Here is a 27,946-nt window from a genome sequence, read left to right as displayed (position 1 = left end):
AGTTAAGACAAATAAAAAACCGTTTAGGATACAAATATTTATTACAAAGTAAATTATAATTTGTAAAATATCTTAATTACTCTTATATTTATCATACAGTTAATAAAATACATTTATTACTTATGTAATAATTTAAATAATATACAAAAGTTATTTTTTCATGAAAAAGTTTATTGTTGACTGTCAGCTATTTCGCTGGCTTCCATCACCTGAAAAAAAAAACGAATTAATAGCAGCGCCATCTATTTTCAAACTAAGTGAATCTATTGTAATATTATAAAGCTGAAAAGAGTGTTTGTTTGTTTTGTACGCGATAATCTCAGGAATCACGGGTGTGATTTGAAAAATTATTTCACTTTTAGATAGTCTATTTATCTAGGAAATATTATATACTATAATATAGGCTATAATATATTATCATCACGCTAAGAGCTAGCGCGCAAGAGCAACTTTTGTCTCGTTCACTATTTAAGTCTCTCCCATCAACTCTATGGGGAGTTGCGTCGCTACGTGCGCGCACTTTCTTACTAGCCCATAGAGTTGATGGGAGAGACAAAATAGTTGCCGAGACAAAAGTTGTTCTTGCGCGCTAGCTCTTAGACTATTCAGGTATAGAACCGCAGGCACAGCTTGATAAAGGACATTTTTTTTTTGCAAATAACGTAAAAAAATTACGTGAAATTATATAAAATTCATGTACTTATGCAGTTTTAACTTCTTAACTTTGGGATCAAAGTAATCATCAAAAAAAAAAAAAATTTTGTAGTTACCAGTTAGTTTTGTAAATGTTGTAGTTATAATACACGCCGCTTAATTTTTAATAGTTATTTAAAGGTATTACGGTACATATTTTGAATCTTGCGAAAGAAGTTTCTCTTCTGACACGTGTGGTTGGAACACACGATCTTTTTTTTATCCCATAAATTTAAACTCCTTACCCGTTTAATCTTTTTTCCATACATTGACCAGAACGTAACTTTGACTTCTGTCGGTTTGCCTGTCCGTGCGTCGAACACTCTGCAACTGTCAAACGGTGGGCAATACAAGTGTAGCGACACGGCTCCGTCTACGTGGGAGGGGTTCTCCATTCTGTGCAGGCCGAGAGCATCTGAAAAGAGATATTTCCAACTCAAACTTAAACTCAAACTCAATATTAAAATCCAAGAAAATATATTAAACAAGACTTTGTTCAAAAGCGCTTTTAAATCGTCAAAATACAGAAAAAGGTCGGTTAGAAAATTAATCTCATATTAAATTAAATCAACTACAGTCTTCATAAATGGACAAAAATGAATCGAAATCGATGTAATTATTTCAGAAGTTAAAAATTTTTAACGGATTTTAAATGCGATTTATTCATTTTATTATAATGCGAATGTTTCACACACTTTGTGCGTGTACAAAAATCTTTATTATATCAAACACAACAAAATACTATTTCAGAAGTATCAAGATAATCTTTAAATTATTTAACACTAGCTTACCGCCCGCGGCTTCACCCGCTCTGTTTAAAACCAAATAAATTATATATTAAAACCTTCCTCTTGAATCACTCTATCTATTAAAAAAACCGCATCAAAATCCGTTGCGTAGTTTTAAAGATTTAAGCATACAAAGGGACATAGGGACAGAGAAAGCGACTTTGTTTTATAGTATGTAGTGACAAACAATACAAAGAAGACGGAAACATTAACATACCATTAATATAACAAACGTCGTTAACTTCCAATCTCGTACGCCCTGTCTCCTTCATACTCTGAACATCATAACCATCAGCGTATTCATCATTCGTCTGATCAATTTTCCCGCCATTCTGACAGCTGTCACTGTCACTGTTTCCATTCTGACAGCTGTCAAAATTCGCGCTGTCAGTTTGACAGCTGTCGTTGACGTTGCTCTGACAGTTGCCGTTTGGACACTTGACGCCCATTCTACGCATTTCTTCGGTTAGGTCTTCGCTTTCTGAACAGCAACGTCTTGTCGGTTTCCTTTTTAGTTTCTTCATCACTTCCGGTTCGATGTTTTCCGGCCAGTCATATCTAAAATTGATTAAAAAACAATTAATGTCTGGCAAGTTTCTAAATTTAAATTTGAATAGAATAAATGTGTTTGCTACGACAAAACGGAAATATTCTGAAATAATCTTAGATCATTAAGTTACTTAATTAATGATCTAAGGAAATAATACATGAGGAAGAACTTAAAATGTAAAAAATGCATTTTTGACAGTCTGTCTGTTTCCCATGCTCTGAAACGTTAAATAATGAGTAACTTTATTGTCTTAAACTATAAAAATATTATGTTCAAATGTTGGAAAATCACTACATAAAAAAAGTCGCTTTCTTTGTCCCTACTCCCTATGTCCCTTTGTATGCTTCAATCTTTAAAACTACGCAAAGGATTTTGATGCGGATTTTTTTAATAAATTGATTCAAGAGGAAGGTTTTAGTATAAAATTTATTAGGTTTTAGATAAAGCGGGCGAAGCCGCGGGCGGTTAGCTAGTGATAAAATATTTACAAAAAAATTATGGATACCATATTAATTACTTAATAGCTTAGCGGACACATTTACCTGTGTAGTATTATATTATACTAGCTTTCCGCCCGCGGCTTCGCCCGCGAAAGAAAAAAGCTTCAAAGAAAAACCCGCATAGTTCCCGTTCCCGAGGGATTTCCGGGATAAAACCTACCCTATGTGTTAATCCAAGTTACCATATATTATGTGTGCTACATTGTAATCGGTTCAGTAGTATTTGCGTGAAAGAGTAACAAACACACACACACACATCCTCACAAACTTTCGCATTTATAATATTATTAGTAGGATAAATTATATTATAATATGTGGTTTAACAACAGAATAATATATTTATTACACAAGAGAATTTTCAAGGGGAATCCCTTGAAATGTATTATTATTGATAACAGGCTTTTCTTGACATAGGTAATCCCTCATTCAATATTTGATGGCAAATATTATAATATAATATGATACCTGGTATTTATTATCATAGTTTATATTATTTAACCGACTGCGGCAAAATTAATTTGTTATTGTTTACAAATACGTCATAATTCGTGTTTGGCAATTGTGATATGAACACGGTTTTACCCACATTACTCCGCTTCTTCTAGTTTTAGCGTGATTATATTTAGCCTATAACCTCCCTCGATAAATGGGCTATCTAACACCGAAATAATTTTTCAAATCGGACCAGTAGTTCCCGAGATTAGAGCGTTCAAACAAACAAACAAACTCTTCAGCTTTTTATTATTAGTATAGATATAGAAGGTAACTTAGATTAACAAATTATAGGATAGGTTTTATCCAGGAAATCGCACGGGAACGGGAACAATGCGGATATTTCTTTGAAAACGCGAGCGAAGCCGCGGGCGGAAAGCTAGCATAGATATAGTTACCTGACTTCATCCAAATTCCCGCTCAACAACTTCATAAAGCAGTGCGAATCTGCGTGGTCGTGTATCGCGGACGCGTGCCCGGGGCCCCAACAAAGCACCATGATGTTAAAGGCCCCGTTCCCCGCGTCTACTAGGTTACGGGTATACCTGTAACAGAGAAAATAATTGAGTTATTTTTATTGAACATTAAAAGATGATGAAATTAATAATGTCAAATTAGATATTTAGATTCACAGCAATCAAATACATTATATATATTTTATATTACAACAACAACAATAACATTTTTTATAGAATATAGATATAATAATATTCAAGAAGGCTAAGGCGTGGGTGGAAAGCTCGTTGAACATAAAAAGACGACGAAAGTAATAATCTTAAACTAGTTAAAAAAGCACGCTACATTTATAGAATAAACTGACTGTAAAAAATTGCGCAAAAAGTAGAGAATAGAGCTAGAAAACGTCTGAAAAATCTGTTCAATGGAACCCTGTAAAAAAGAAATTCCCGCATCATTGCCTAGAAAATTACATTTTTTTTTTCATTCTAGATAGGGAAGCGCTTGACCACAATCTCGCCTGATGGAAAGCTAAGATGTGGTATAAGTTGGTATTCGCTTCCCTAGTAGGTACCGGTTAACTCTTCGCTTGAAGACCCCCATATTGTACTCGTAAAAAACTTGTATACTTCCTTATCTATATATTTATTTTAAGTACCTAGACTTAATTCTTTTTTAATATTAAGACGAACCGCAATCGCCGGTACAGCCTGAAAATCAGCGCTGCTTTTGTGCAGCATTTTGCTGAGGCTGTATCCGTTTGCCTAATTGTAAGATAAATTTTATAATGTTTTAAAATGTTGGCTGTGTTTTTTTTTTTGGCAATAAACTTTTCTTTCTTTCTTTTCTTTCTTTCGTCGGGGAACACAGATTCAGGAAGCGCGTTCCAGTCCCTTGCGGTTCGGATGAAGAATGTGGAATCGAACCGCTTAGTCCGGGTACATGGAACGTCCACCATATGGCGATGCCTAGAATCTGTGCGCCTCGACGGCGACGATATGTGAGAAATACGTAGGCAGATTTTTTGGCGGCGAACCTCAATCCTGAAGGCCAGACTGAAAATCAGCGCTGTTGCACTCTTTCGAGTCAATCAGCATAGCTGAGTCTGGACCTTTTGCCACAAAACTATTTCTTTTTTCTTTTCTCATTGTTTTATTTATTATTATTTTATTGTGTTCTTTAGGTTATGTAGATTTAAATGTATGTATCAAACTTGTTGTGGCAATAAACGTTTCATTCATTCATTCATTCATATTATCCTACTTATTTCACACGCACAATCCAACTACGTAATATATTTACCCGAAAACATTATGATAAGACTATTAATAACTAAGACGTTCCAGTAAGGCGATATTTATTATATCTTATCTATCACGTATTATGTGCAAACATGTTTTTGCAGATTGTGTATCCTTGACTAGCTACATACTTAGCCTGGTTTTCTCTGGACTCTATCAGATTTTAATTTATGAAGAGCTGTATTTCAATGGTTTAGGGGTTTTTAAGTAACCTATTTTTGACTACGTCGTTAATGGATTCAATAATTAAAACATTAGAAATGGTATACATTTTTAAAGAATAGAAAAAAATTCGATCACGAGGTGGGATTCGAACCTGCGTAATTCACGCGAATCCGGGGCGAACGCCTTACCAATTCGGCCAGGTGATCCCGCCAGAGCAATCGAATTTATTCTATTCTTTCAGTTTTACGTGTCTAAGGGACACACCGCGCCATCTATTGGTAAAGGTATGTTTTACACAAAAGTGTAATCCATACTAATATTATAAATACGAAAGTAACTCTGTCTGTCTGTCTGTTACTCAATCACGCCTAAACTACTGAACCAATTTTCATGAAATTTGGTATGGAGATATTTTGATGCCCGAGAAAGGACAGGCTAGGTACTAATTATCCCGCGAAAATGACGCAATCCCGGAAATAACACGGGAACGGGAACTATGCGGGTTTTTCTTCAGCGCAGGCGAAGCCACGGGCGGAAACCTAGTTTTCAATAAAATTTCCTTGACTACATTTTGGAAGAGTTCGACTACAAACACTGTATTGCTAGATTTCATTATTAAAGCGTTTACTCATTGTTATACTATAATATTAAAATTTTAGTTTACGACTGAAATAACACAGCTTTCTACTAATAAATTATTTCAAAAATCGATATACAATTATTAAATTAACCCAATTTCAAAGTAAGTAACACTTTTATGGCACAAGGAACAGAAATAAAATTTAAATGCCATTTTTCCGGTTAGCTAAAGTTAAAAATATGTAATGACGTTTCAAAAGTGCTTCTAGAAGAAGTCTTATTGAAAATAAATGTTTGAGTTTGAGTATTTTTATCAAATTAAATCTTATATAATAGCAAATCATTACAGTAGCAATTCCAATATTCAAATAAATATATATATGTTACCGGAAATGTATGTAATCCGTCATTGTATACAATTCCTAGGAAATGTATACAATTCCTAAAATCGTACGGAAATGTGTGAAATAAATTATTTTATACACATTTCCTAGGAAATCTATACATTTCCTAAATAGCTATCGGAAATGTAAAATATTTAAGATATGTTTGAGATGTCGCAGGCAAGTTGTATATAATCTGGCCGTTTACAAACGGTCGGCATTTTGTAGTAACTATGCCGATAATTCGTAATCAGAAATTTTTGGTTTGGGTAAGGGGGTGGGTTAGGTTAGGTTCGTGGTTTTTAAAACTACACAGAAATAGGAGCCCCACGAAGTGGGGCTCCGGCGGCTCGCGACCGTCTTTTTGTAGAATTTTGGAAAAAGATGAATTTTCGGCATATTAAAACAGCTAGCCGTAATGTAATACGGCGGATTGTACAATCTGACTGCGCCAAATATAGGTACGCGAGGACAGCGGAATGAGGGGACTGATTACTTGCAAAATGAAAATTTGATTTTATAAGAATAAATATAAGTTGATTTTGTGATATTTACGTTAAAAGTTAGATAGTTGATTTTTAAAATGTTAATTAGTAAGATAATAATATTAACATAATATTATTACAATTTTACGGTATGACTGTTACCCGATTACAATCGGGTATTGATACATCAATAAGAGCTATAATAAAAAAAATAACAACGTGTTTTATTACAGAAACCATTTACTTTACACATTTCCTAATACGATATCGGAATTGTATACAATTCCTAGCAAGATTATACATTTCCTAGGATATGCATGCATTAAATAGTTTTTTAAACAATATTTTATACATTTCCTAAATGGTATCGGAATTGTACACATTTCCTAGGAATTGTATACAATTCCTTGATTTCATACATTTCCGGTAACATATACATAAACAATATAAAATTGCAGTATGTTTGTTTGTTCGAACGCGCTAATCTCAGGAACTACTGGTCCGATTTGAAAAATTTTTTCAGTGTTAGATAGCCCATTTATCAAGAAAGGCTATAGCTGTGCTATAGGCTATAATATATCATCACGCTATGACCAACAGGAGCGGAGCAATGCGGGTGAAACCGTAGGGCACAGCTAGTATAATATAATAATATTATGTAGAACAGTCCTTTGATGGCATAGCATGCCTTTGTTACCAACTAAAACCCCACTGTGTTCCGTCGAGCCGCTTTAATAATAGGGCCGTGGGGTGTTGGTTCGAATTCTTCCGCAACTGCCTTCTTATGCACAGCCTAGTACAGTTTTTAAAGTCGATTTTAGTACATTTTATTCAAATTTCATACCAGTATGATTAACACTGATGATTGATTGCTTACCCCCGTGATATTAAGATAAATTCATAAAATTATAAAGATTAAACAAATAGGTTTAAAAATACATCTCTCACATTTTAACACAAAGCATTACTGACCTTATCAACACGACATTAAGGTATAATTCGGATTGATAAATAAAAAAATGTTTAAAGTAAAGAAAAAGAGGCAAATAACACTGTGCGTCATTATGTTATTTATTAAAATGTGCTCTTAGCAACGTCTCTTATCAATGTTTGTTTTATTTTTAATCTTAAAATATTTACGTTGTCAATGCCCGCCCCTCTTTATAATTAAAACATGGAACAGAATTATTCTTCCTTGTACTTCAAAAGGCAATTAAAACAAGCTATTTTCAAAAAACAGAAAACAATAATTATCACAATATGATTATTTCCTTATTCTAATGTAACACAGACAGACAGACATGAAGACTATTTATTTACATGTCTAGAATTTTTTTATTAACAATAGACCTATATAGTTACATATTAAATAAGATAATATATTTTTAGGATGAAAATTTGTTACTATTACGCCAAAACTACGGATCAAAAGTGGATGAAATTCTGCAGAGGGATAGGTATATCTATACTAATATTATAAAGCTGAAGAGTTTGTTTGTTTGTTTGAACGTACTAATCTCGGGAACTACTGGTCCAATTTGAAAAATTTTTTCGGTTTTAATAGCCCATTTATCCAACAAGGTTATAGGCTTTATATCATCACCCTAAGACCACTGACCAAAAGGAGCGGAGCACTGCGGGTAAAACCGCGGGGCACAGCTAGTTACTTATAAAATAACCCGCCCTCGCTCGTTCAACATTTACGTCATACAAAGACATTTAAAATAACAATTAACATCAGCAAATAACTGATATCTCTATTGATAATAAGAACAATTCTGTATTTATCAAATGTGTCAAGACGTTCATTGACAATTTTCTCCCTCATCATGTACCTACTAATTTAAGTTTGAGTTTGAGTTCGAAACTTATTTTGTTAATTAACTTTAAATATTGGAAATTAGAAATCTACATTAGTTAGACAGCTACGCATAACGCAATATACAGGGTGTCCCACTATTGGTATACTAAGCGCGAAGGGACTTGTAGTTTTGCATACAATCTGATCGCTTAAAAACTTACTTAAATAACAAAATTACGTCAAAAAATGTTTGCTAAATTTTTCCTGAAAATCCATGTTTTCTTCCCTAGCTTCGCGCAGCCGGCATATACCGCTTCTCTAATGTGAGCATTTTGTCTATGAAAACACAATTTCGAACGATAGCTCACGTGCTGGTGGCAAAGTTGGGCGGGTTGCTTGTTATGGGTGTACAGTAGTGTTGCAACAGAACTCTGCTTCCGCTTCCGCAACTGCAGAAGTTCCGCATGTTTTTTCACTTCCGTTTCTGCTTCTGGTTCCGCAAACTTTATATCAGAACTCTGAACGGAAGCGGGGAGAAAGCGATGACTCATCGAAGATGATGACTGCGAACCTTCCCCCAAAAGAAGCCGAACTCAAATTGCAATTGAAGACATTGCAGTGCAAGGCTGCACTGCAACTCTTTAATTGCTCGCGAGGACTTTTTTCCAAAGTTTATAGATTTCTAGAAAAAAAATGTGCCGTGGTCATCGATTTTTCCGCAAATACTCTATAAACTTCGTAACCTGCTGACTTAGAGCTCTGAAAATTTTGTGTTTAATAAATTATCAGTTACACAACAGTCCCTGACGAGGATTTTTTGTTTCACTGATTAGTATCTTTTTAAATACAAAATGCGAGGAAAAAAGAAGGTGCAGGGTGAGAGGTTTGAGATCCGTCAAGTATGCTCAAGGTTATTACCGCATGTAAAAGCCTTAAAGCCTGAATCGGGTAGAGTCCCCTTTTGATACCGAAAATTAACTCTAGTTATAACCGTTTTTCTTCTTAGATTCTTTATGTACATATCTAAAAAAAATGTATATTATAGTTTCGAATATGATAAAGGGCATGGTTGTTTTAATTTGTTTATTTTACAATCAGATTTTTTGGAAAAAAATCATGAACTGAGGTCGATTTTTGTACTTTAAACCAAAACGCTAAGTCAATATAATGTCAATTATTGTAGTGTTTTTACAGTATGTTTATGAAATTGAAACACAGGGCATGGTTGTTTTAAATTTTGATTCAATATCCAAATATCTTTTTAAATAATTTTTATACGTACTTTTACTACGATAGATTCGCGTCGGTCCCCCGATTCCGCCTAGTAAATCGTCGCCAAGGTCGCAAGCCCCTATTAACGCCTTAATTTTGATTACTAAAAATTAAAATACAAATTTAATAAAAAAAGTTTTAAATGTACAATTGTGCTTTTTTTCATAGTGTTAACGCTTCTGTTTCCGCTTCCGTTTCCGTTTTCGCTTCCGTTAAGATTTACTTTTGACATCTGTTTCCGTTTCTGCTTCCGTTATGCCAGTTCCGTTGCATCACTAGTGTACAGTGTACACATAGTTTTAAGAATTCATCTATTTGAAAAAAATTCGTCTGGAATTTTATAAGTATTTTTTACGTACTCAGCATATGCAAAACTATAACCTCCTTTGAGCTTAGTATACCAATAGTGGGACACCCGGTATTTTCTAGAATAGCTGAAAAATAAATAAAATCTGCAGGCGATTTATGCAATCTTAAGAAATATTCAAAAGAAGGAAGATTCGATCTTTTGTGTCTTTGCATTGGTTACCTATCTTAATCTCGAATTTTAATATTCCGAATATTATAATCCAGAAAACGTTTGGACATTTTTTCATAACCCCGAATTTTAAAATTTCGAAGTTATTTTGCCATATAATCGCAACTCCGAATTTCATTTGCCCATTTTTTCATTTGTACGACGTTTTACAATCCAGACGAATGAGTTCCAGACATACGAAATCTAAATGCACAAAATCCAGATGACCGTAATCCATATGCACGAAAGCCAGATTTTTTAAACATAAATTTTTGAAATACAGTTAATTGATATCCGGACAAACAATGTCCAGATTTTGGAAATTCAAAGAAATGATATCCAAAAAAACGAAATCCTAACCTACTGAACCTACTGAAATGATTTTAACACTTAAACCTTTCTGTAATGGGCAAATAAAACAATAGCGAATCGGTTCTGGCACTCGCCGGCCACTGCCGCGGCACGCTCGCTTCGCTCGCTCGGCTCGTGCGTTGTTTATGAAAGTCAAACCTAACCTAACCTACTGAATCGAATTTGACACTTAAACCTTTCTGTAGTGGGCAAGTTAAATAACAGCGAGTCGGTTCTGGCACTCGCCGGCCGCTGCCGCGGCACGCTCGCTTCGCTCGCTCGGCTCGTGCGTGGGGGTCGCAGTTCAAACCTAACCTAACCTACTGAGTCGAATTTGACACTTAAACCTATCTGTAATGGGCAAGTAAAACAATAAATTTACTTACTGACAATGTTTATTTTCAGTCGATAATAAAGGTATAATCACGATTGTTTGGAAATCAAATAAAAAGATTGTGAAAATCTGGCAATAGTTTAACTGTTATTCGATTATATGGGAACCAAATAAAAAGATTATGAAAATTTGGCAATAGCTGTGTTTTACCTGAAATAAAACACATATTAAATACTTACCTATATTTGAAGCTTACTTATTGGAGAAGGTACCTAGCTTTTTCCGCCTATTTTCCCTCTCTTTCTCGTTGTATATATGCTATCTCTCTCGCACACGGCACACCTCCCACCAGGTGGCGCGGCCGGCGCACGATAATGTGCAGGCGCTAGATCTTCTTCATTGGGTCGAAATCCTCAACAGGTGGACGTTAAGTGTAAGCTTCAAATATAGGTAAGTATTTAATATGTGTTTTATTTCAGGTAAAACACAGCTATTAAACACTTGACCGTAATTTGAAGCTTACTTATTGAGACCTGTTTGTTACCCACCTGGTGTACAATATATGGACGCCAATGTGAATAGGTACATAAGTACTTTATTTGAAAGAGTAAGGTGTGCAGATAGTATACCAATAAATCACACAAATTTTTAAATTTTATATTATTTATATTAACAATCCCAGATGGAAAGTTAATCAAATAAGAACCAAAAAGTAAATCATAATGATTAAAAGTATTAGAACTTATGAGATTGGTTCAAGCGTACCTTAGTTAACCTTTTGGGCTTGAAAAGTTAAAGTTACTACAATTTCCACTATCTTTAGCGTAAATCTGCGAAAGAGCAAGTAAAGACTTTTAATTACGCATTTTGATGTTACTTACAAAATTAAGCAACAGCTCATCACCGACGAGGCAAGAATACCTCAAACTCAAACCTTTATTTTTTCAATTAGACTTCTGTAGAAGCACCATTGAATCCTCATAACATAGATTTACCAACTGTCTCAACTCACACAGTTCTAACCCAACCTGCTACTAGCGGACAAGTAGAGACCTTGGTCTTTACTTTTAGGGTCAGAAATAAATTCAAAAGGTCATCCCTTGGATAAGGTAATAAAATAAACCAGGTAAGCGGTTTAAATTATAATACAGATATGTAACATCCAACCAAAGCGTGCGGTGTCTATTAATGTTTAGAACCAACGCCACCGATCATAATATAAACATGGCTGGTACTTTCAGTGCAATGCATGAATTATTTATTTAAAACTGATAGGTTATAAACTCTGTACTGGGAACATATAATGAACTCAAGATGTTAGAGACTAAAATGATAAGAGCTTATCTGTGTCCCAAACCTGCAATTACTACAGCTTAGTACGTTAAGTTTTCATCAAATTAATTTTAAGATATAGTTATGATTTACATCAGAACTTATATACCGAAAGTCTCGGGACTACATAACGTATTATAATAATAGTGTTTGTGCATAACACAAGGCCATCAACAGCTATATGAACGTCAGATAGGAAATGAGCCAAATTTATCCAGTAAGTAACAAAGGTTTTTAATTATACTTATTCTAATTCAACCAACTTCTACTAGCTACTCCGTATGTCTTTTGGGTAGACGGAGGCAAATAGGATTTTTCTTCCGACTATATCATTTGATATTTGGAAAATGTACTTTACATTTTCATACCTTCAGAGTCAGATTCTAGTGGTGCAGCCCTAAACACTGTCTATTAGGTGGATGGTGCTGCTGACCGGGCCTTCAGTTCTGCTTTCCAGAATACCTTCGCCCTTCTCGGTGCTACTACTACTGAAATAGCAGTACTTTTACACGTCGTTCAGGCCTCGAACTGACTAGGATTTCTCATATTATCGTTACAACCCTCGCTCGCTCTAACGAGAACAAATTATCGCTAAGGAATTCTGCTGCAGGACAATGGCAAGAGATTAATATGCATTATTATGTTCAGGAATATGGTGCGTTCTGAATACTATCGTCGTCTGACGGTATCTCCTTCGATTAACTGCATTAAGGGTGCAGATCTGATCCCATTTTTGTTCCGTAGGAATGCTACGACTGCCCAAACGTTAAACTGGACAAAGAAAGTTGCCCTGAATATGGTCGGTTGTTCCAACATCCCTAATATGGCTAGCTTACCTTAGTTACCCCTTGATTGTAACTGCTACCAATGGAGGCACTGCTCGTGGGTTGTCCACAGTTTTTCGAGTGCAAAAATGAAGAACTGAACTCGTGGGGAGCTATGTTGAATGAATCTGTTTTAAGATTATGAAAGGATAGTTGGATGTGGATGCGACGACAGGACGTTACTTAAGTCATCTGTAACCACCACGAGAGGCAGCCACGGACAGTGATATAGTAAGAACTAAACCAGCAAGGTTTAGTTGGCTTACCAGACTTTGTCATGTTTTAAATGCAGTATATCATCTGTATAGCATTGCAATTATGACCATTGATAAACTTAATTCAACCGCAACCACGAGAAGCAGGCACGGATATCGATATAGCAAGAACTAAACCAGAAAGGTTTAGTTCGCTTATCTGGTATCTTTGTAATGTTTCAAAAGCCGTATAGTCTGTATTGCATTGCATTTATTGCCCCCCCCCTTCAAATCAAAGAAATGAGAAGTCATCTGGCAGAGCTTTCTCGTGAAGGGTAGGGGTTCCAAGTAATATCTAATAATACGAGGCTTTTGTTTGGAAGGATTGACCTTCCGTTATTAATTATCCTCTATCCTAAGTAACTCAATAGTCAGAATTCACAGCACTCGTTGAGTACTTAAACGTTTTACGTTATTAGTTGCATAAAAGTTTATTATATAATATAATAATCCTGGTGGGATAACAAGAAACTTGTCTAAGCAAATGATTATCCTAATCCCTCAGCGATTTATTGTTTGAGCCCTGAAGAAAAACTCATGGGTGCCTTAATGAAGCCAAACGAGTCGAATAAATTGCCTACAAGACCGGGCAACTAAAGTAGGCCTATGAGAGGTCAACTATACATAACCAATCGTAATTTGTTACATTCAATCGCTTTGCGATTAAAAAATCTCTTCAGATGTGAAAATTGGTCGGCTAGTGCCATGGAATTACGATAAAAAATATACCGTTGACACAAGGCTTGGTGACAATCCTGGAAACCACCGCCACAAATCATCTGCGAGATGATATTTGATCCGACTCGCCTCCCTTTGTTGTGATTCTCTGGATTGTGAGGCTCTGCATTGGTAAATACAATTTGTTCAAGTTCCAGTTTCCATAATTGATAAATAAACCAATGGTGGTTTCCTGATTAAATAAGCGTAAGCTAACCTTTTAGGATACAAAGTATTCATTTCATGCGTCCATTATTTAACGTCTCTTACCTATTTTATTGTATTTATAAGGTTATATTACTATACTTATATTGTATAGATGGCTCACTGTGAATTCGATTTCAAAACCTTTTTCTACCTACCTTAGAAGAGTGAAGATCCGTTACTGTCATCTCTTAAACTTTCGTGGGTCCTCGTTGACGAAAGCAAATATCTATGATCATTTTAATGATCAATCCTTTAAATATTTGCACCAACCGCAATCAAAGCCCCGCGAGGGCCGATATATATTTGCACCATTTCCCCGTGAGGGACGGTCGTAATCAAAGCCCCGCGAGGGCTGATATATATTTCCACCATTTCTCCTTGAGGGCGGTTGTAATCAAAGCCCCGCGAGGGCTGATATATTTGCATCTATTTCCCTGCGAGCGACAGCTGCGCGAGGGATGTATGTAATTTGAAATAAGTAGGGCCTTCCCAAAAATACTTAATAGTCACCCTGCGAGGGTGGGTTTAACCTGGCTAACGAACCTAACCTTCAAGGAGTAGCGGTTAAACCTAGCGGCCACATTAATGTAATCTGCTTCGAGCAAGATTGATAAGGTGCTAATATAAAATTAGAAGTTAATAATCATTTAAAATAATAATGTAGCAATTAACAAGGTACTTTAACTTATTTTCCAATGCTAGCAACAGCTGTCCAGGATGAAATAAAAATTGATTTGACAATGATAATTAATTGTTATGTATATTGTGTAAAAAGAAGGCTTTAACTATTTAATAAAGTCAAAATTCAAATCATTTACACAACATTTTTAAAATGAACTTCGATTCATATTTAATTTAGTTCATACAATCGATGTCACATTCAGTTGCTTTATAACCGTTAACATTCCTTACGAACGCAGCCATACGTGGCCATACCATCGTAGGACGGTTTTATTGCACAAAATAATCTCCGCTCACCCGCAATTTTTTACTTTTTGTCAAGGTGTACAAGTTTATAATATTATTCTAAAACGTTAGAATATGTGAATAGTAAATCCTTTGAAATGTCTCTAAATTTAATTTCTAATTAAGGTGTCTCGATAACTATACGATTACGTCCCTTTCCAAACTAGAGAATTTAAATGTAAAATTTTTGGCACTTACTCGTTTTAACCAAAAAGTTGCATCATTTGAAACATAGGAAACGTAATATAAATAAAAGTAATTTTCAAACCAAAATTGCCGTGTGTAATACCTATGTCTATTTTCGCTTATATACGGATCAGATTAATACTCATAAAAGGACACGTATAGACTACGGATACTTTTGAATGTGTGGTACGTTCATGGTACCTACTGAACATGTGCATTGTGCGTATTCCATCATTATTCAGATGAGCGGCTAACTCCCGGACGATTTATAACATATCACGACATATTCGGACACGTCGTGATTCGTGCAATTACGCTAACCTCAATTTGTTCCTGTTATAATACCTATATAATTTGTTCTTTGAGCTGACTCATCTCGTTCGATAATTTTTAGTAATAAACTATACTCCGAACCGTTCCTAGTGATAACGACAATGTAATAAAGTCGTAGCAATGGATTGCATGCCTGTTTGCCTGTTGCTAGCTTTGAGTTGGCTCATAGGATTAGCCTTGGATTTATCCATACTTACTAATTAATAATATTCACTTGTAACCTTGTAATAAAAACACATTAAAAATGAAATAAAATAAAAATATCTATATAAAAGAGAGGGTATTTGATATATTTAGTCAATATCAAATAATCACAAAAGTAATATTAACGATACGAGTAAAGCCGAACGGTAAATCCGTTAAAATCTGCTTTACTCACAGTATTAGAAATTCAAATATTCATTAGTATATATTGCATTATAAAATATTTCAAAAGAAAAGTTACTATTTCACGTAAAATGTAACGGTTGTATCGTTAATTTTAAATATCTTTATACATGCTATTAAGTATTTAAAGCATATTGAAAAATAAACTATTGCTGAAGGATTCACTAAAAGACCTCAGCATTTCAAATAAAGTCCAACGGATATACCGTTGATTTAAAAGATTTTTGCTCATTTTTAAGTAAAATATCGTTACAATAGATGTAAAAATAACTCACTGTACCGATCCGACGGGATACACTTTTTCACACTTTTAGCACTTGCAATATGCAATACTTAATACCTACTTAATAGCACCAAGGTTGTAGTCTTGTAGACAACCTTCTCGCGGCGGAAGCTAGACGCCAATGAAGAAGATCTAGCGCCTGCACATTATCGTGCGCCGGCCGCGCCACCTGGTGGGAGGTGTGCCGTGTGCGAGAGAGATAGCATATATACAACGAGAAAGAGAGGGAAAATAGGCGGAAAAAGCTAGGTACCTTCTCCAATAAGTAAGCTTCAAATTACGGTCAAGTGTTTAATAGTTTATTTGGAAAATGGTACGATGGGTATCAAAAAAAAGTATTCTGAGAATCTGGTATAATGAGATCTGGATTATGAGAATACGGGAAACAAAAAAATACTTTTTAAAAATCTGGTTTTGGTGCATCTGGAAATTGATTCATCTGGGAAATTAAAAAAGAAATTTTAAAAATTTGTCATTCATTACATCTGTCTTTTAAAAGTTCTAACAACCGTTTTCGGGGTTTTAAGATTCGGGTAATAGAAATTCGAGTTTTTAATAGGTTACCCTTTGCATTGGATCAGTCAATAAATACTTTACGATTTTTTGACTTTTGACACATCTTTAACCAGTAAAAAGCTACATTAATCCCTATTTAATTAGCCCATATTTATTATACTTCACTACATATTATTATAAAACAAAGTCCCCCACAACGTCTGTCTGTTCGTAATTAATTCAAAAACTACTGCACTGATTTTCATTCTGTTTTCAACAATGGATAGCGTGGTTTTCAATAAAGGTTTTAGTATATTATTTGTTAAGTTTTAGTAAGCTAGTAATTAATAAAAAATACATACCTAAAACGATCATATTTAGCGTATTTCCTCCAATCTTTAGGATCGGATTTGTAGCTTAGCATTAATTTCTGAACCTCCTGTATATTGACGTGGTTCTTTGAGAACACCCTGTGCAGCTCTTCTACCAATCTCTCGAGTCCTGTGATTTGTCTGAAATATAAATTTAGCTATTGATTAAGAGGTATTTTTTTCATCTTAATAATCACTACATAGTATAAAACAAAGTCGCTTTTTCTGTCCCTATATCCTTATGTATGCTTAAATCTTTAAAACTACGCAACGGATTTTGATGCGTTTTTTTTAATAGATAGAGTGATAGAAGGTTCATATATATAATTTATTAGGTTTTAGACAAAGCAGGCGAAGCCGCGGAAAGCTAGTAGAGAATATACTTACACATCAACTTTTAACGGCCTTTCGATATACATCTGATCCAGATCGAAATTGTGAACGCATTCCGACAGCTTCGCTTTGCAATTCGCGTTTTCGATGTCCATTTTTCTGCAAAAAAATAAATAATCAAGTATTAATTATATAGCTTTATAGTTAATCTGGTAATAAAGCTACAACATTGCCAAGTTTTATCAAAATTCGTTCAGTGGTTTTTCCGTAAAGAGTGAAAAACATCCATACATCCAACAAACTTTGGCATTCATTTATCTATACTTTAAATATTATAAAGCTGAAGAGTGTGTTTGTTTGTTGGTTTAAACGCGCTTATCTCAGGAACTACTGGTCCGAAAAATTCATTCGGTGTTAATAGCCCATTTATCGAGGAAGGCTATAGGCTATATTATTATATTATTCATTACCCTAAGACCAAAAGGAGCGGAGCCACGCGGGTGAAACCGCAAAACGCAGCTTTATAAGATGTTATTGTAGTAAAGTTTCTAAGAATAATCTATACATATAATAAATCTGTTACATATATAATAAATCTGTAGAAGGGTCAATTCTGTACATTGAAAATATTGAAAAAATAAATAGCAGGGGGTGTTACTGGATCGATACCAAACCCAAATATGTGATTAAAAAAATTTTTGTCTGTCTGTCTGTCTGTCTGTATGTTCATGCATCACGTGAAAACTAACGGTTCGATTTCGATGAAACTTGGTATAATTATACCTTATTATCCTGGGCGTAAAATAGGATACTTTTTATCCCGGAAAAATACGTAGAAAAAAAAATCGTAATTTTTCTTAATTTTTCCGCGCGGAAGGAGTCGCGGGTGGAAGCTAGTACGTAAATAAATTTAATTGAGTGTTCTTGTGAATAACAGTATGATTAATGTATTTACAATTATGTAATAATTAATATCAAATAAGATAGAAAAGTCCCGGTTCTATCTGGTTTTAATTTGTTTTCATAGAAACTTGTACAAACATAATACTTTGTAGATAATGTATTTACCAAATAAGGAACGTTATCAGTAATCATAGAAATAATGGATTTCTTATTGTTATATATTTTTTTAATCTACAATTAATGTTCCAAAAACGAAGGAGGTTATCGTATTTTTATTTTTTCATAATAAAAAAATACAGCTAGTTATACACTTAAAAAATTGAAAAGACAAGGAAAAGACGTATTGGAGTAAGCTTTATAAATTAGTGACTATAAGATAAGACCAGTGTAAGAAATGTTTTTTAGTGAAATTTAGTGTAACATTTTTTCGTTACGCGTGACATTTTTCCGTTACGCGCCATCTTTTTCTTATCCCTACCACGCGTGATCGACGTATTTCTGTAAAGTTGCATAAAGTAAATTGTTATTGAAGTGAAACTTCTATATCGGGGTTAGAAAAAAATTTAGTGTAACATTTTTTCGTTACGCGTGACATTTTTCCGATACGCGCCATCTTTTTCTTACCCCTACATGTAAAGCTGCATATAGGTAGTAAATTATTTTTTTAAAAATAAGGTTATACTTATAGAAGTTTCACTTCTTACGTGTGTACACTAGTACATGCACACATTTTTTTTAAGCTATTGCATAGCGGCTAAGCTATCGCGGTCCTAGAGCGCGGGGACCGAATCCAGAAATTGCGTAACGAAAAACCTCACGCTCCCCACTCCGACTGGCGGAGGTGTGGCTTGAAGGCATAGCATGCAATTTAGCTTTACCGCGGCAGTCCCCGAGTGCCACACGTCTTTTTATTTTGAAAAATAAGGTCGTAAAGAAGTTTCACTTCTTACAGTGTGTACACTAGTACACGCACATATTTTTTTTTTGTTTTCGATACTCGATAAATCTGTGGGCTTTCAACCGATTGACGTAATATTTTTTTTGTTTCATAGGAAATTGTTTTCATATTTTGGGTCCATTGTAGAATCTGGTAGGTATAGTACCTACCTTCTAGGAATAAAAAGAAATTGGTTGTCTCTAAAGTCGGTTTACTGACGATAGTTGAACGTGACAACGTCCGATTGTGCTTCTTTGTCGCTCGTTCCGCGCTCTCGCTCGCACTTCAAGCCTTACTACATGGAACGCCTCAGATGAGTCAGAGCGAGGTAACGCCGCATGAGTCATGTTTTTTCGTGCGTGCAGCCGGCTTTATCGAATTATAAGACGTTGTCACGTCAAAAATTAGGTATTAAACTTTTTTTTAAAACTTACATTAATTTATGAATAATTGATCCATAATAATTTATGATTAAAACAATAAATTACCTTAGGGATAACAGCGTGTTTTTTTTAGTTCTTATAAAAAGAAAAGTTTGCGACCTCGATGTTGGATTAAGATAAAATTTAAATGCAAAAGTTTAAAATTTTTGATCTGTTCGATCTTTTTTTTTTAATAACAGGACATATTGTTTTAAATATAACAAAAACTATATGACAATTTTGAATTATTTCTTTAATATAAACCTACTTTAAGCTGGCTACTCAATTACTTGCCGCAGGGGCAATATTGGATCAATCTCGGTTGTACAGCGCGCGGTTGGAGCAATTTCAGCTGTTCTCTAAATTGCTTGCCTACACATCACAATAATTAAGGAGCCAATAAAAGGTGCAATTCCAATATTGCCTCTGTGGCAGGTACATGAGTAGCCAGCTTTATTCTAACGTAACATAGGCACATTAAAGAAATTATATATTTTCAACTTAAATCTGGTTAAACCTAGATATATAATTGAATCCGGTTTATTTTGCGTAATTTTCGTTACATCGACTCATTAAAGTAATTACTGTGTATCTAGTCAAGTAAATAATAAACTAGCTTTCCGCACGCGGCCTCGTCTGCTTTAAAACTTTGAAAATTATTTACTAAAATCTCAAGAACTACGTCTATTAAAAAAACAGCTTCAAAATCTGTTGCGTACTAATTATTCATATATAAAGCTGAAGAGTTTGTTGGTTTGTTTGAACGCGCTAATCTCAGGAACTACTGGTCCGATTTGAAAAATTCTTTCGGTGTTAGATAGCCCATTTATCGAAGAAGGCTATATCATTACGCTAAGACCAAAAGGAGCGGAGCCACGCGGGTGAAACCGCGAAGCACAGCTAGTAAAATATAGGGAGAGACAGCGGGAAGCGACTTTTGTTATTATGTAGTGATAATTATAATATTATAGTATATATTATATAATTATTAAGTATCTATTTACTAATAATCATGCGATGCGTAGGCCTAGCCTTATAATCAAATAATGCGTAATTATTTACGTCAATTATTATCATCTGATGGATAGATGTTTACTGTTGCTCACACATAAACAGCTGATCCGATCTGTATAGAATTTGGTACAGAGATGGTTTATTATAGACTAGATATAGCACATAGACTCTTCTTCTGGGTACTATAAGAGTCAAGCGAGTTTCTAGTAATGTATTATGGGCTCTCTTCACAATGGGCAGAGTAGATAGAGTACAATAGAGTAGAGTATAATAAAGTAGAGTACAAATGGAGAGGGCGTAGCTTTTCACCAGAGATGTGCGAGAATGCGTAGCGATGGATGTGTTTGTAAATAAGTAATAACCAATAGTATCGATTCGAACGATAAATGAAGCGACGATTGGTTCTTTACAAACACATCTCTTCATCTCCTCGCACTTCTCTAATGGAAAAGCACCCTAAATATGATCGGCCTTCATTGTAGATGTTTATTCATAATCGCCGTAATGCCGACAAATATTTTGTATTTACCTCACAATACAAATAGCCTAAAAATCAGCCAATCAATTCATTAAATATAAACAATACGGCTGAATATCATTCTGACTGTTAAACGCCGTTTAACAAACAGCCTAGGCACTCAATGAAACGGCAGATTTAAAAATATGACTGCGACATTAAGATTGTTTGACGCAACGACTAAATGATAAACATCACAATTGTTTACAAAGCTTTATACAATTAAGTATATTATGTAGATAATGTTATTTTAATGATAGGTACCTACTGCTGTTTACCTTTTAATACCTATGTAATTCTATAATATAAAAAAAAAATGAATCGCAAAATGTGTTGGTAAGCGCATAATTCGAGAACAACTGAACCGATTTCGATAATTCTTTTTTATTATATTCCTTGAAGTACGAGGATGGTTCTTATGGAGAGAAAACGTAAAAATGTACCACGGGCGAAGCCGGGGCGGACCGCTAGTAACTTGTAATATTATGTTGTTTTAGGAGTAAAACCATATAACTGACCATACTCACAAAGTTAAATAAAATTTATTTCAGACTTTTTATGTTTGTAATAACTAGCTACATATTCCTTACGTAGTATAAAGCAAAGTCGCTGTCTATCTGTCCTTATGTATGCTTAAATCTTAAAAACTACGCAACGGATTTTGATGCAGATTTTTTAATAGATAGAGTGATTCTTGAAAAATGTTTTAGCATCTAATTTATTAGATTTTAAACAAAGCAGGCAAAGCCGCGGGCGAAAAGCTAGTCCTATCCTATCCTATTATCCTATCCTATCCTACTAATATTATAAATGCGAAAGTTTTTGAGGATGGACGTATGTGTGTTTGTTCCTCTTTCACGCAAATACTACTGAACCGATTACAATAAAATTTTGCACACATATAGAGGATAACTTGGATTAACACGTAGGATAAGTTTTATCCCGGAAATCCCACGGGAACGGGAACTATGCGAGTTTTTCTTTGAAAGAGCGGTCGGAAAACTAGTAAAATATAATCTCTTGTGTCTAACCTCTTATTATTAATTTATTCGTATATAGAATAACTTTATTTATCTAAGAGATGATAATTATTCCATTGACGCTATAGAATGTAAATAAAACGTTATATTTATTACCTATTTCTAGTTACTATAAAAGCATATATTTCTTCATACCTTCCGTAAGATCTAGGTCGTCTACTTAGTGACTAACAGTATTATATTATGTATAAATGAATGAAAATTAATAAAAATATTTTTTTTTTTTATATAGGTAAAGGCAACTTATGCGGTTTATTACAACACAGATAATAAATAATACCTAACTGTAATAGTACCTACCTTAATTGAATATTTTGAAAATAGGAAACTGTACAGGAAAAAATGTTTTATTTTTAGATTTTTTTTTATACTAAACTTAAAACTAGCTACCACCCGCGGCTTCGCCCGCTTTGTCTAAAACCTAATAAATAATATACTAAAACCTTCCTCTTGAATCACTCTATCTATTAAAAAAAACCGCATCAAAGTCCGTTGCGTAGTTTTAAAAATTTAAGCATACAAAGGGACATAGGGACATAGGGACAGAGAAAGCGACTTTGTTTTATACTATGTAGTGACTAGCAAACCGGGCGTCCGTTTTACCACCAGAGACACCTTTTCTTTGCTATAAACCTCACGGAGCCCGAGACCTTTCCAACGAATGCAAAACCGTGGAAATCGGTTCATGCGTTCTGGAGTTATAGCGTCAGAATTAAAGGAAAACCCGACTTATAGATTTCTTGTTATATTCAATCACGAGCTTTTATTTACTTTTATTAGGCAGATACTATTATTGCAAAAGTTACAAAAATTTATTTCAAAAGTTATTAAAATATATAATTTTACCATTAGAAAGCTTGACGTTTCCTCTTTTTTTGGGGTAGGTCAAAACAACGTTTAAAAGTATAAACAGTTAATTCTATCAATAAAATCGTATTTATTAACATTATGTTTCTCATTTCCATAATACTCGGGTACCACCAGAAGGACGGTATCCGGATCTTTGGAAGGCTTACGTGGGGACACGGATCCAACACGCAGAGGCCCTTTGAGACTTTTAATGTGTTGGGGGACACCAGCCGCAGCCTGCCCATGACTGCACTATAGAGATACAGCCCTAGGCAGTCCGCGGCCGATGTAGGACTATTGCAGGGTATGGAAATTTAATAATTGGGCTATGGATTGGGATGCTAAATGGACTGGTACTGGGGACTATGGGAAACTATGGCACCTGCCTTTCTACTAAAAGAAAGTAAAAATATGTTGGCAGGTGGTGACTCGCCCTCTCACTGTATGGGCCCCCGAAATAAGTCGCTGCAATAGTGCGACAAGGGGGCAACATATTGTGAGCAGCTAAGGGTGGAGAGGCGTCCCTGGACTTTAAACTACGATCACGCGCTCCCTGAGGGTCCAGCATCACGTGCCCACTCGCCACTTACGCTTCGCATCCACCCTTCGAGCTAAAAGCTCCGCGGCTCCACTCTGGCCGGCCGGTTAAGGCAAGCCAGAGGTGGGGGTCCTGTCCTCGTCAGGCTTCACTCCGACCGGCCGGTGAAGGCAAGCCGGAGATGAAGACAGGGACCTCCCCCGGGAGCACTCGGTTCCCGCGGGGTCGCTACTCCCCGACACCCCGCCACAAGGTGTCCTGCGGGTTGACTGATTGCACGGGTGGAATATCTATTGTCATTATTAACATTATTATTATATTATGCTAAGTTGAAATTATAATTGTTAATTTAAATAAATATGTTGACAAGAAATAATTAAATATATAAATTATATTATTTTGACCCGATGCGAAGTGGTAAATGGCTTTAATAATTGCGTCAGGGTGCAGGTTCAATCCCGACTAATCTATTCTAGTCTATACTAAAATTATAAAGCTGAAGAATTTGTTTGTTTGGACGCGCTAATCGCAGGAACTACTGGTTTGATTTGAAAAATTCTTTCGGTGTTAGATAGCCCATTTATCGAGGGAGGCTATAGGCTATTTATCATCACGCTAAGGCCAACAGAAGCTAACCGACCACCGAGTTTGGGACCACCAAACCGTGTTTGTGACTCACTGTCGTACATTAATTATTGTAAAACATATATGGACAAATAAATTTATTTCAATATTGTATTCACTGAAAAGTGTTCCATAATATTGGTTGAGATGGTTGTTAATCATCTCAATAGATGGCGCGCGGTGTGTACCTTAGACACATAAAACTGAAAGAATGGAATAAATTCGATCACTCTGGCGGGTCAAGAGTGGCTGAATTGGTCAGGCATCCGCCCCGGTTTGGCGCGAAAGGATGCGAGTTCGAGTCCCGCCTCGTGATCGAATTTTTTCTATCCATACTAATAATATAAATGCGAAAGTAACTCTGTCTGTCTGTTACTCAATCACGCCTTAACTACGGAACCAATTTGCATGAAATTTGGTATAGAGATATTTCGATACCGAGAAAGGATATAGGCTACTTTTTACCCCGGGAAATAGGATAGGTTTTATCTCGGAAATTCCATTGGAACGGGAACTATGCATTTTTCTTTGACTGCGCGGGCGAAGATGCGGGTGGAAAGCTAGTTCTTTATAAATTTAAATTAATTATAAATTTATTTCATTTAAATATTATTATTCTTTGTTATGAGTAGTGTAACACAACTTTCTTTTATCTTTCTAGATTATTAAGAAAGAAGAAATAGTAAGCTATAAGATAAATCAGTTTCAATTTCTGTAGTAGGTAATACCTATGTCCTATGCGCTCTAAAAATAATATGTAAGTAGTTCATTTGGTCTAGATAGAATAAAAAAGACGTGTGGCACTCGGGGACTGCCGCGATAAAGTTATTGCATGCTACGCCTTCAAGCCACACCTCCGCCCGTCCCCGTGGGGAGCGTGAGGTTTTTTCGTTACGGAATTTCTGTATTCGGTTCTCGCGCTCAAGGCCCGCGATAGAAGCTATGCAATAGCTTAAAAATGTTTTTAACACGCTTTTATTAGCTTCAACTGTATGTTTGTATGTAACCGACTCCTTTCGACTCGATTTTAACCCACTTTAAACGGACAGATTTAATTTAAACTTTATATCAAGGTTCAGTGACAATAATTTTAAGAAATTAAAAAGGAGGCGTGATTTTTAGTTATTTTTTAGTATATTTATTTATATTTAAGTAACGCATATAGTAAATGGTAATCCTTACTATTAATATTATAAATGCAAAAGTAACTCTGTCTGTCTGTCTGACGCTTTCCCGCTTAAACCTCTCAACCGATTTTGATGAAATTTGACAAAGACAATCTTTAGACCCTGAGGAAGAACATAGGCTACCTTTTATTGCGAAATATGTACCACGGGCGAAGCCGGGGCGTACCGCTAGTATCTAGGTACGTAATAACCAAGAGGATATAAGCTTCTTGGTAATAACTAAATTCTTATAGTTGACTTAAATTTGTCAATTCTTGTCAATTGGCCTACATTGTAAGTGATAACTTAGTTGACTTAAGTTATTCTCAACACAGAATTCGGTTCAAAGTAGTTATTACTACAATAATTCGAATATTATTGAATTTAATCGTTATCTTACTAATATTAGTTATTACAAATTCGAAAGCTTGTGAGGATGGATGTAGGTAAGTGTAATATGTTTGTTACTCTTTCACGCAAATACTACTGAACCGATTGCAATGAAATTTAGCACACATATAGAGGGCAACTTGTATATAGGATAGATTTTATCCCGGAAATCCCACGGGCACGGGAACTATGCGGGTTTTCCTTTGAAGACGCGGGCGAAGCCGCGGGCGGAAATCTAGTATAAATTAATAAACAATTGCATCGTAGAAGGTTTTTTATTTTCAACCCACTTCAAATAAGGGCGTGTAAACCATTCGACGGTTTCTTTTGGGTTTGTTACCTCAAAGCTTTCGATAGGGTGAACCGAATTTGATGATTCTTTTTTAATTTGAAAGCTGCCTTCCGGATGCTCCCATTTAATAAAACTCAAATATTGTCAAACATCACAAAAACAATCGCGGGATACAACTAAGTAGTATTATTACGTATGCATTCATCTTAACGTCATGTATCAATAAAACAGTTTATTATTATCAATCAATGAGTTCCATTGACATCTATTGACTCGTTCTGTAGGTATAAACGAATAAACATAATTTATTTTTTCAACTAATTGTAAGACCTGACTTTGCTTATGTTATACCTATAGGTTCGTAACGAAGACCTAAATTATATAATAATCAATTGTATTTAGAAGGTACTGTAAAACGCGAAAGTTTGTTAGTATGTTTGTTAGTCTTTAACGTGCAAACTGCTAATCTGATTTGGATGAAATTTGACATAGAGATAGATTACCGATAGTTTGGTTTAGAATTGGGCTACGTTTTGCGGGTATCAGGAGATTGAAGCGGGTTAAAGTTACTTAGATATATTATTATACATATTATTAAAAATATATATTTACGATTATAGTAATTAGTATTACTAATTATATTTTTTTAAATATAAATTTCGAAAATTAGTTATGTCATTCACAATCCATACTAATATTATAAATGCGAAAGTAACTCTGTCTGTCTGTCTGTCTGTTACTCAATCACGCCTAAACTACTGAACCAATTTGCATGAAATTTGGTATGGAGATATTTTGATACCCGAGAAAGGACATTTTATCCCGGGAAAATGACGCAATCCCGGAAATCCCACGGGAACGGGAACTATGCGGGTTTTTCTTTGACGCGGGCGAAGCCGCGGGCGGAAACCTAGTATTTTATATTTCTTTATTATTATTGGAAATAAATTTTTTAACTTTAAAAATTGACCTAAATAATTATTTTAAAAAGCTGCAGCTTGCAAAAGCTTCAATTAGCTATTAAAAAAGCTTACTTCGTGCGAGTTTGTTTGCATAAAATAAATACACTGGCTTTTATTAACTTCACAATTCTAAAAAAAATGTCCTAGTTTTTAATTTACGGAGTTTCATGAATTAATGCATAAAAAACGATTTTTTTTTAAGAATTTTTAAACAAACAGCAATAATTTTCTTAAAACATTTAAATTGGTAACAATTCTTTGTAGGTAACACTAAACTCAACATTTTCGAAGAAAGTAAATTAGTACCTACCTATATAATTAGTTATGTCAATAGTGTCGAACCTTTTAATGTTTTTTTTTTTTTATTGAATGTGTTTTGAAAGAAACGTATCGATAATATTATATTCGAGACATAATATTACAGAGGTATTTAATTTTAAATTTGCATTTTTATCCTGTTTATTTTTTTTTAGAAAAATGTTGTTTTTTTTCTCTCCCTATCACTAAATCTAAAACTAGGCAACATAATATACATTTTCCTTTAGAAAAATACAAACTAACAGACTGCACAATATTACAGGTTCTACATTCCTGTTACGTGCACTATTTAAGAACCAGTTGTTTTTATAACAAAAAAAAAATAAACAAAACGCGCGCAAGGCCTGACTTTCAACCTTAGCTTTAAAACTTTAAAAATCACTTTTCAACGACTAAAACTAAAGCTTTTTCATTAAATTAACTTAACAAGAACATGCATAATATAATAATAAAATTTACCTGGCTTTATCTAGACTTCAAGTAGCAAAACAACTCTCAACTGGTTGCACATTCACTTGAATAACACAGAACATAAATTATATACAACCTTTTTGCAAAACCGTTAGCGCAACCTCGTTCGCGCGCTGTCAATTGGCGAATGACAGATAATTTTCCCGCG

The 27,946-nt window shown here is 34.8% G+C and overlaps 1 protein-coding gene across 1 annotated transcript; it reads right to left on the bottom strand.

Moving 5' to 3' along the window:
• Nucleotides 1-77: 77 nt before the first annotated feature.
• On the bottom strand, nt 78-27,942 carry LOC123704117 (cysteine dioxygenase type 1-like). Its single transcript, XM_045652408.1, has 7 exons — nt 27,787-27,942; nt 17,410-17,514; nt 17,014-17,163; nt 3,422-3,568; nt 1,699-2,039; nt 939-1,108; nt 78-209 (listed from the first exon to the last, which is right to left on the bottom strand). The coding sequence occupies exons 2-7, from the start codon at nt 17,508-17,510 to the stop codon at nt 171-173; spliced, it is 948 nt and encodes a 315-aa protein (XP_045508364.1). The 5' UTR covers nt 17,511-17,514; nt 27,787-27,942; the 3' UTR covers nt 78-170.
• Between the last annotated feature and the right edge of the window lie 4 nt (nt 27,943-27,946).

Source organism: Colias croceus, chromosome 28 (genome assembly GCF_905220415.1).
Source record: "Colias croceus chromosome 28, ilColCroc2.1".
Classification (NCBI taxonomy): domain Eukaryota; kingdom Metazoa; phylum Arthropoda; class Insecta; order Lepidoptera; family Pieridae; genus Colias; species Colias croceus.
Note: the sequence above shows the minus strand (reverse complement) of the source record. Positions and strands in the feature narration are given on the sequence as shown.

Bases quoted from the DNA above. Each gene is read 5' to 3' on its own strand.
- LOC123704117 (XM_045652408.1), bottom strand. From the start codon at position 17,510: ATGGACATCGAAAACGCGAATTGCAAAGCGAAGCTGTCGGAATGCGTT. The intron at 17,164-17,409 runs GTAAGTATATTC...TTTATATTTCAG, and splicing joins AGGCCGTTAAAAGTTGATGT to ACAAATCACAGGACTCGAGA. The intron at 2,040-3,421 runs GTAACTATATCT...AATCAATTTTAG, and splicing joins GGGAATTTGGATGAAGTCAG to ATATGACTGGCCGGAAAACA.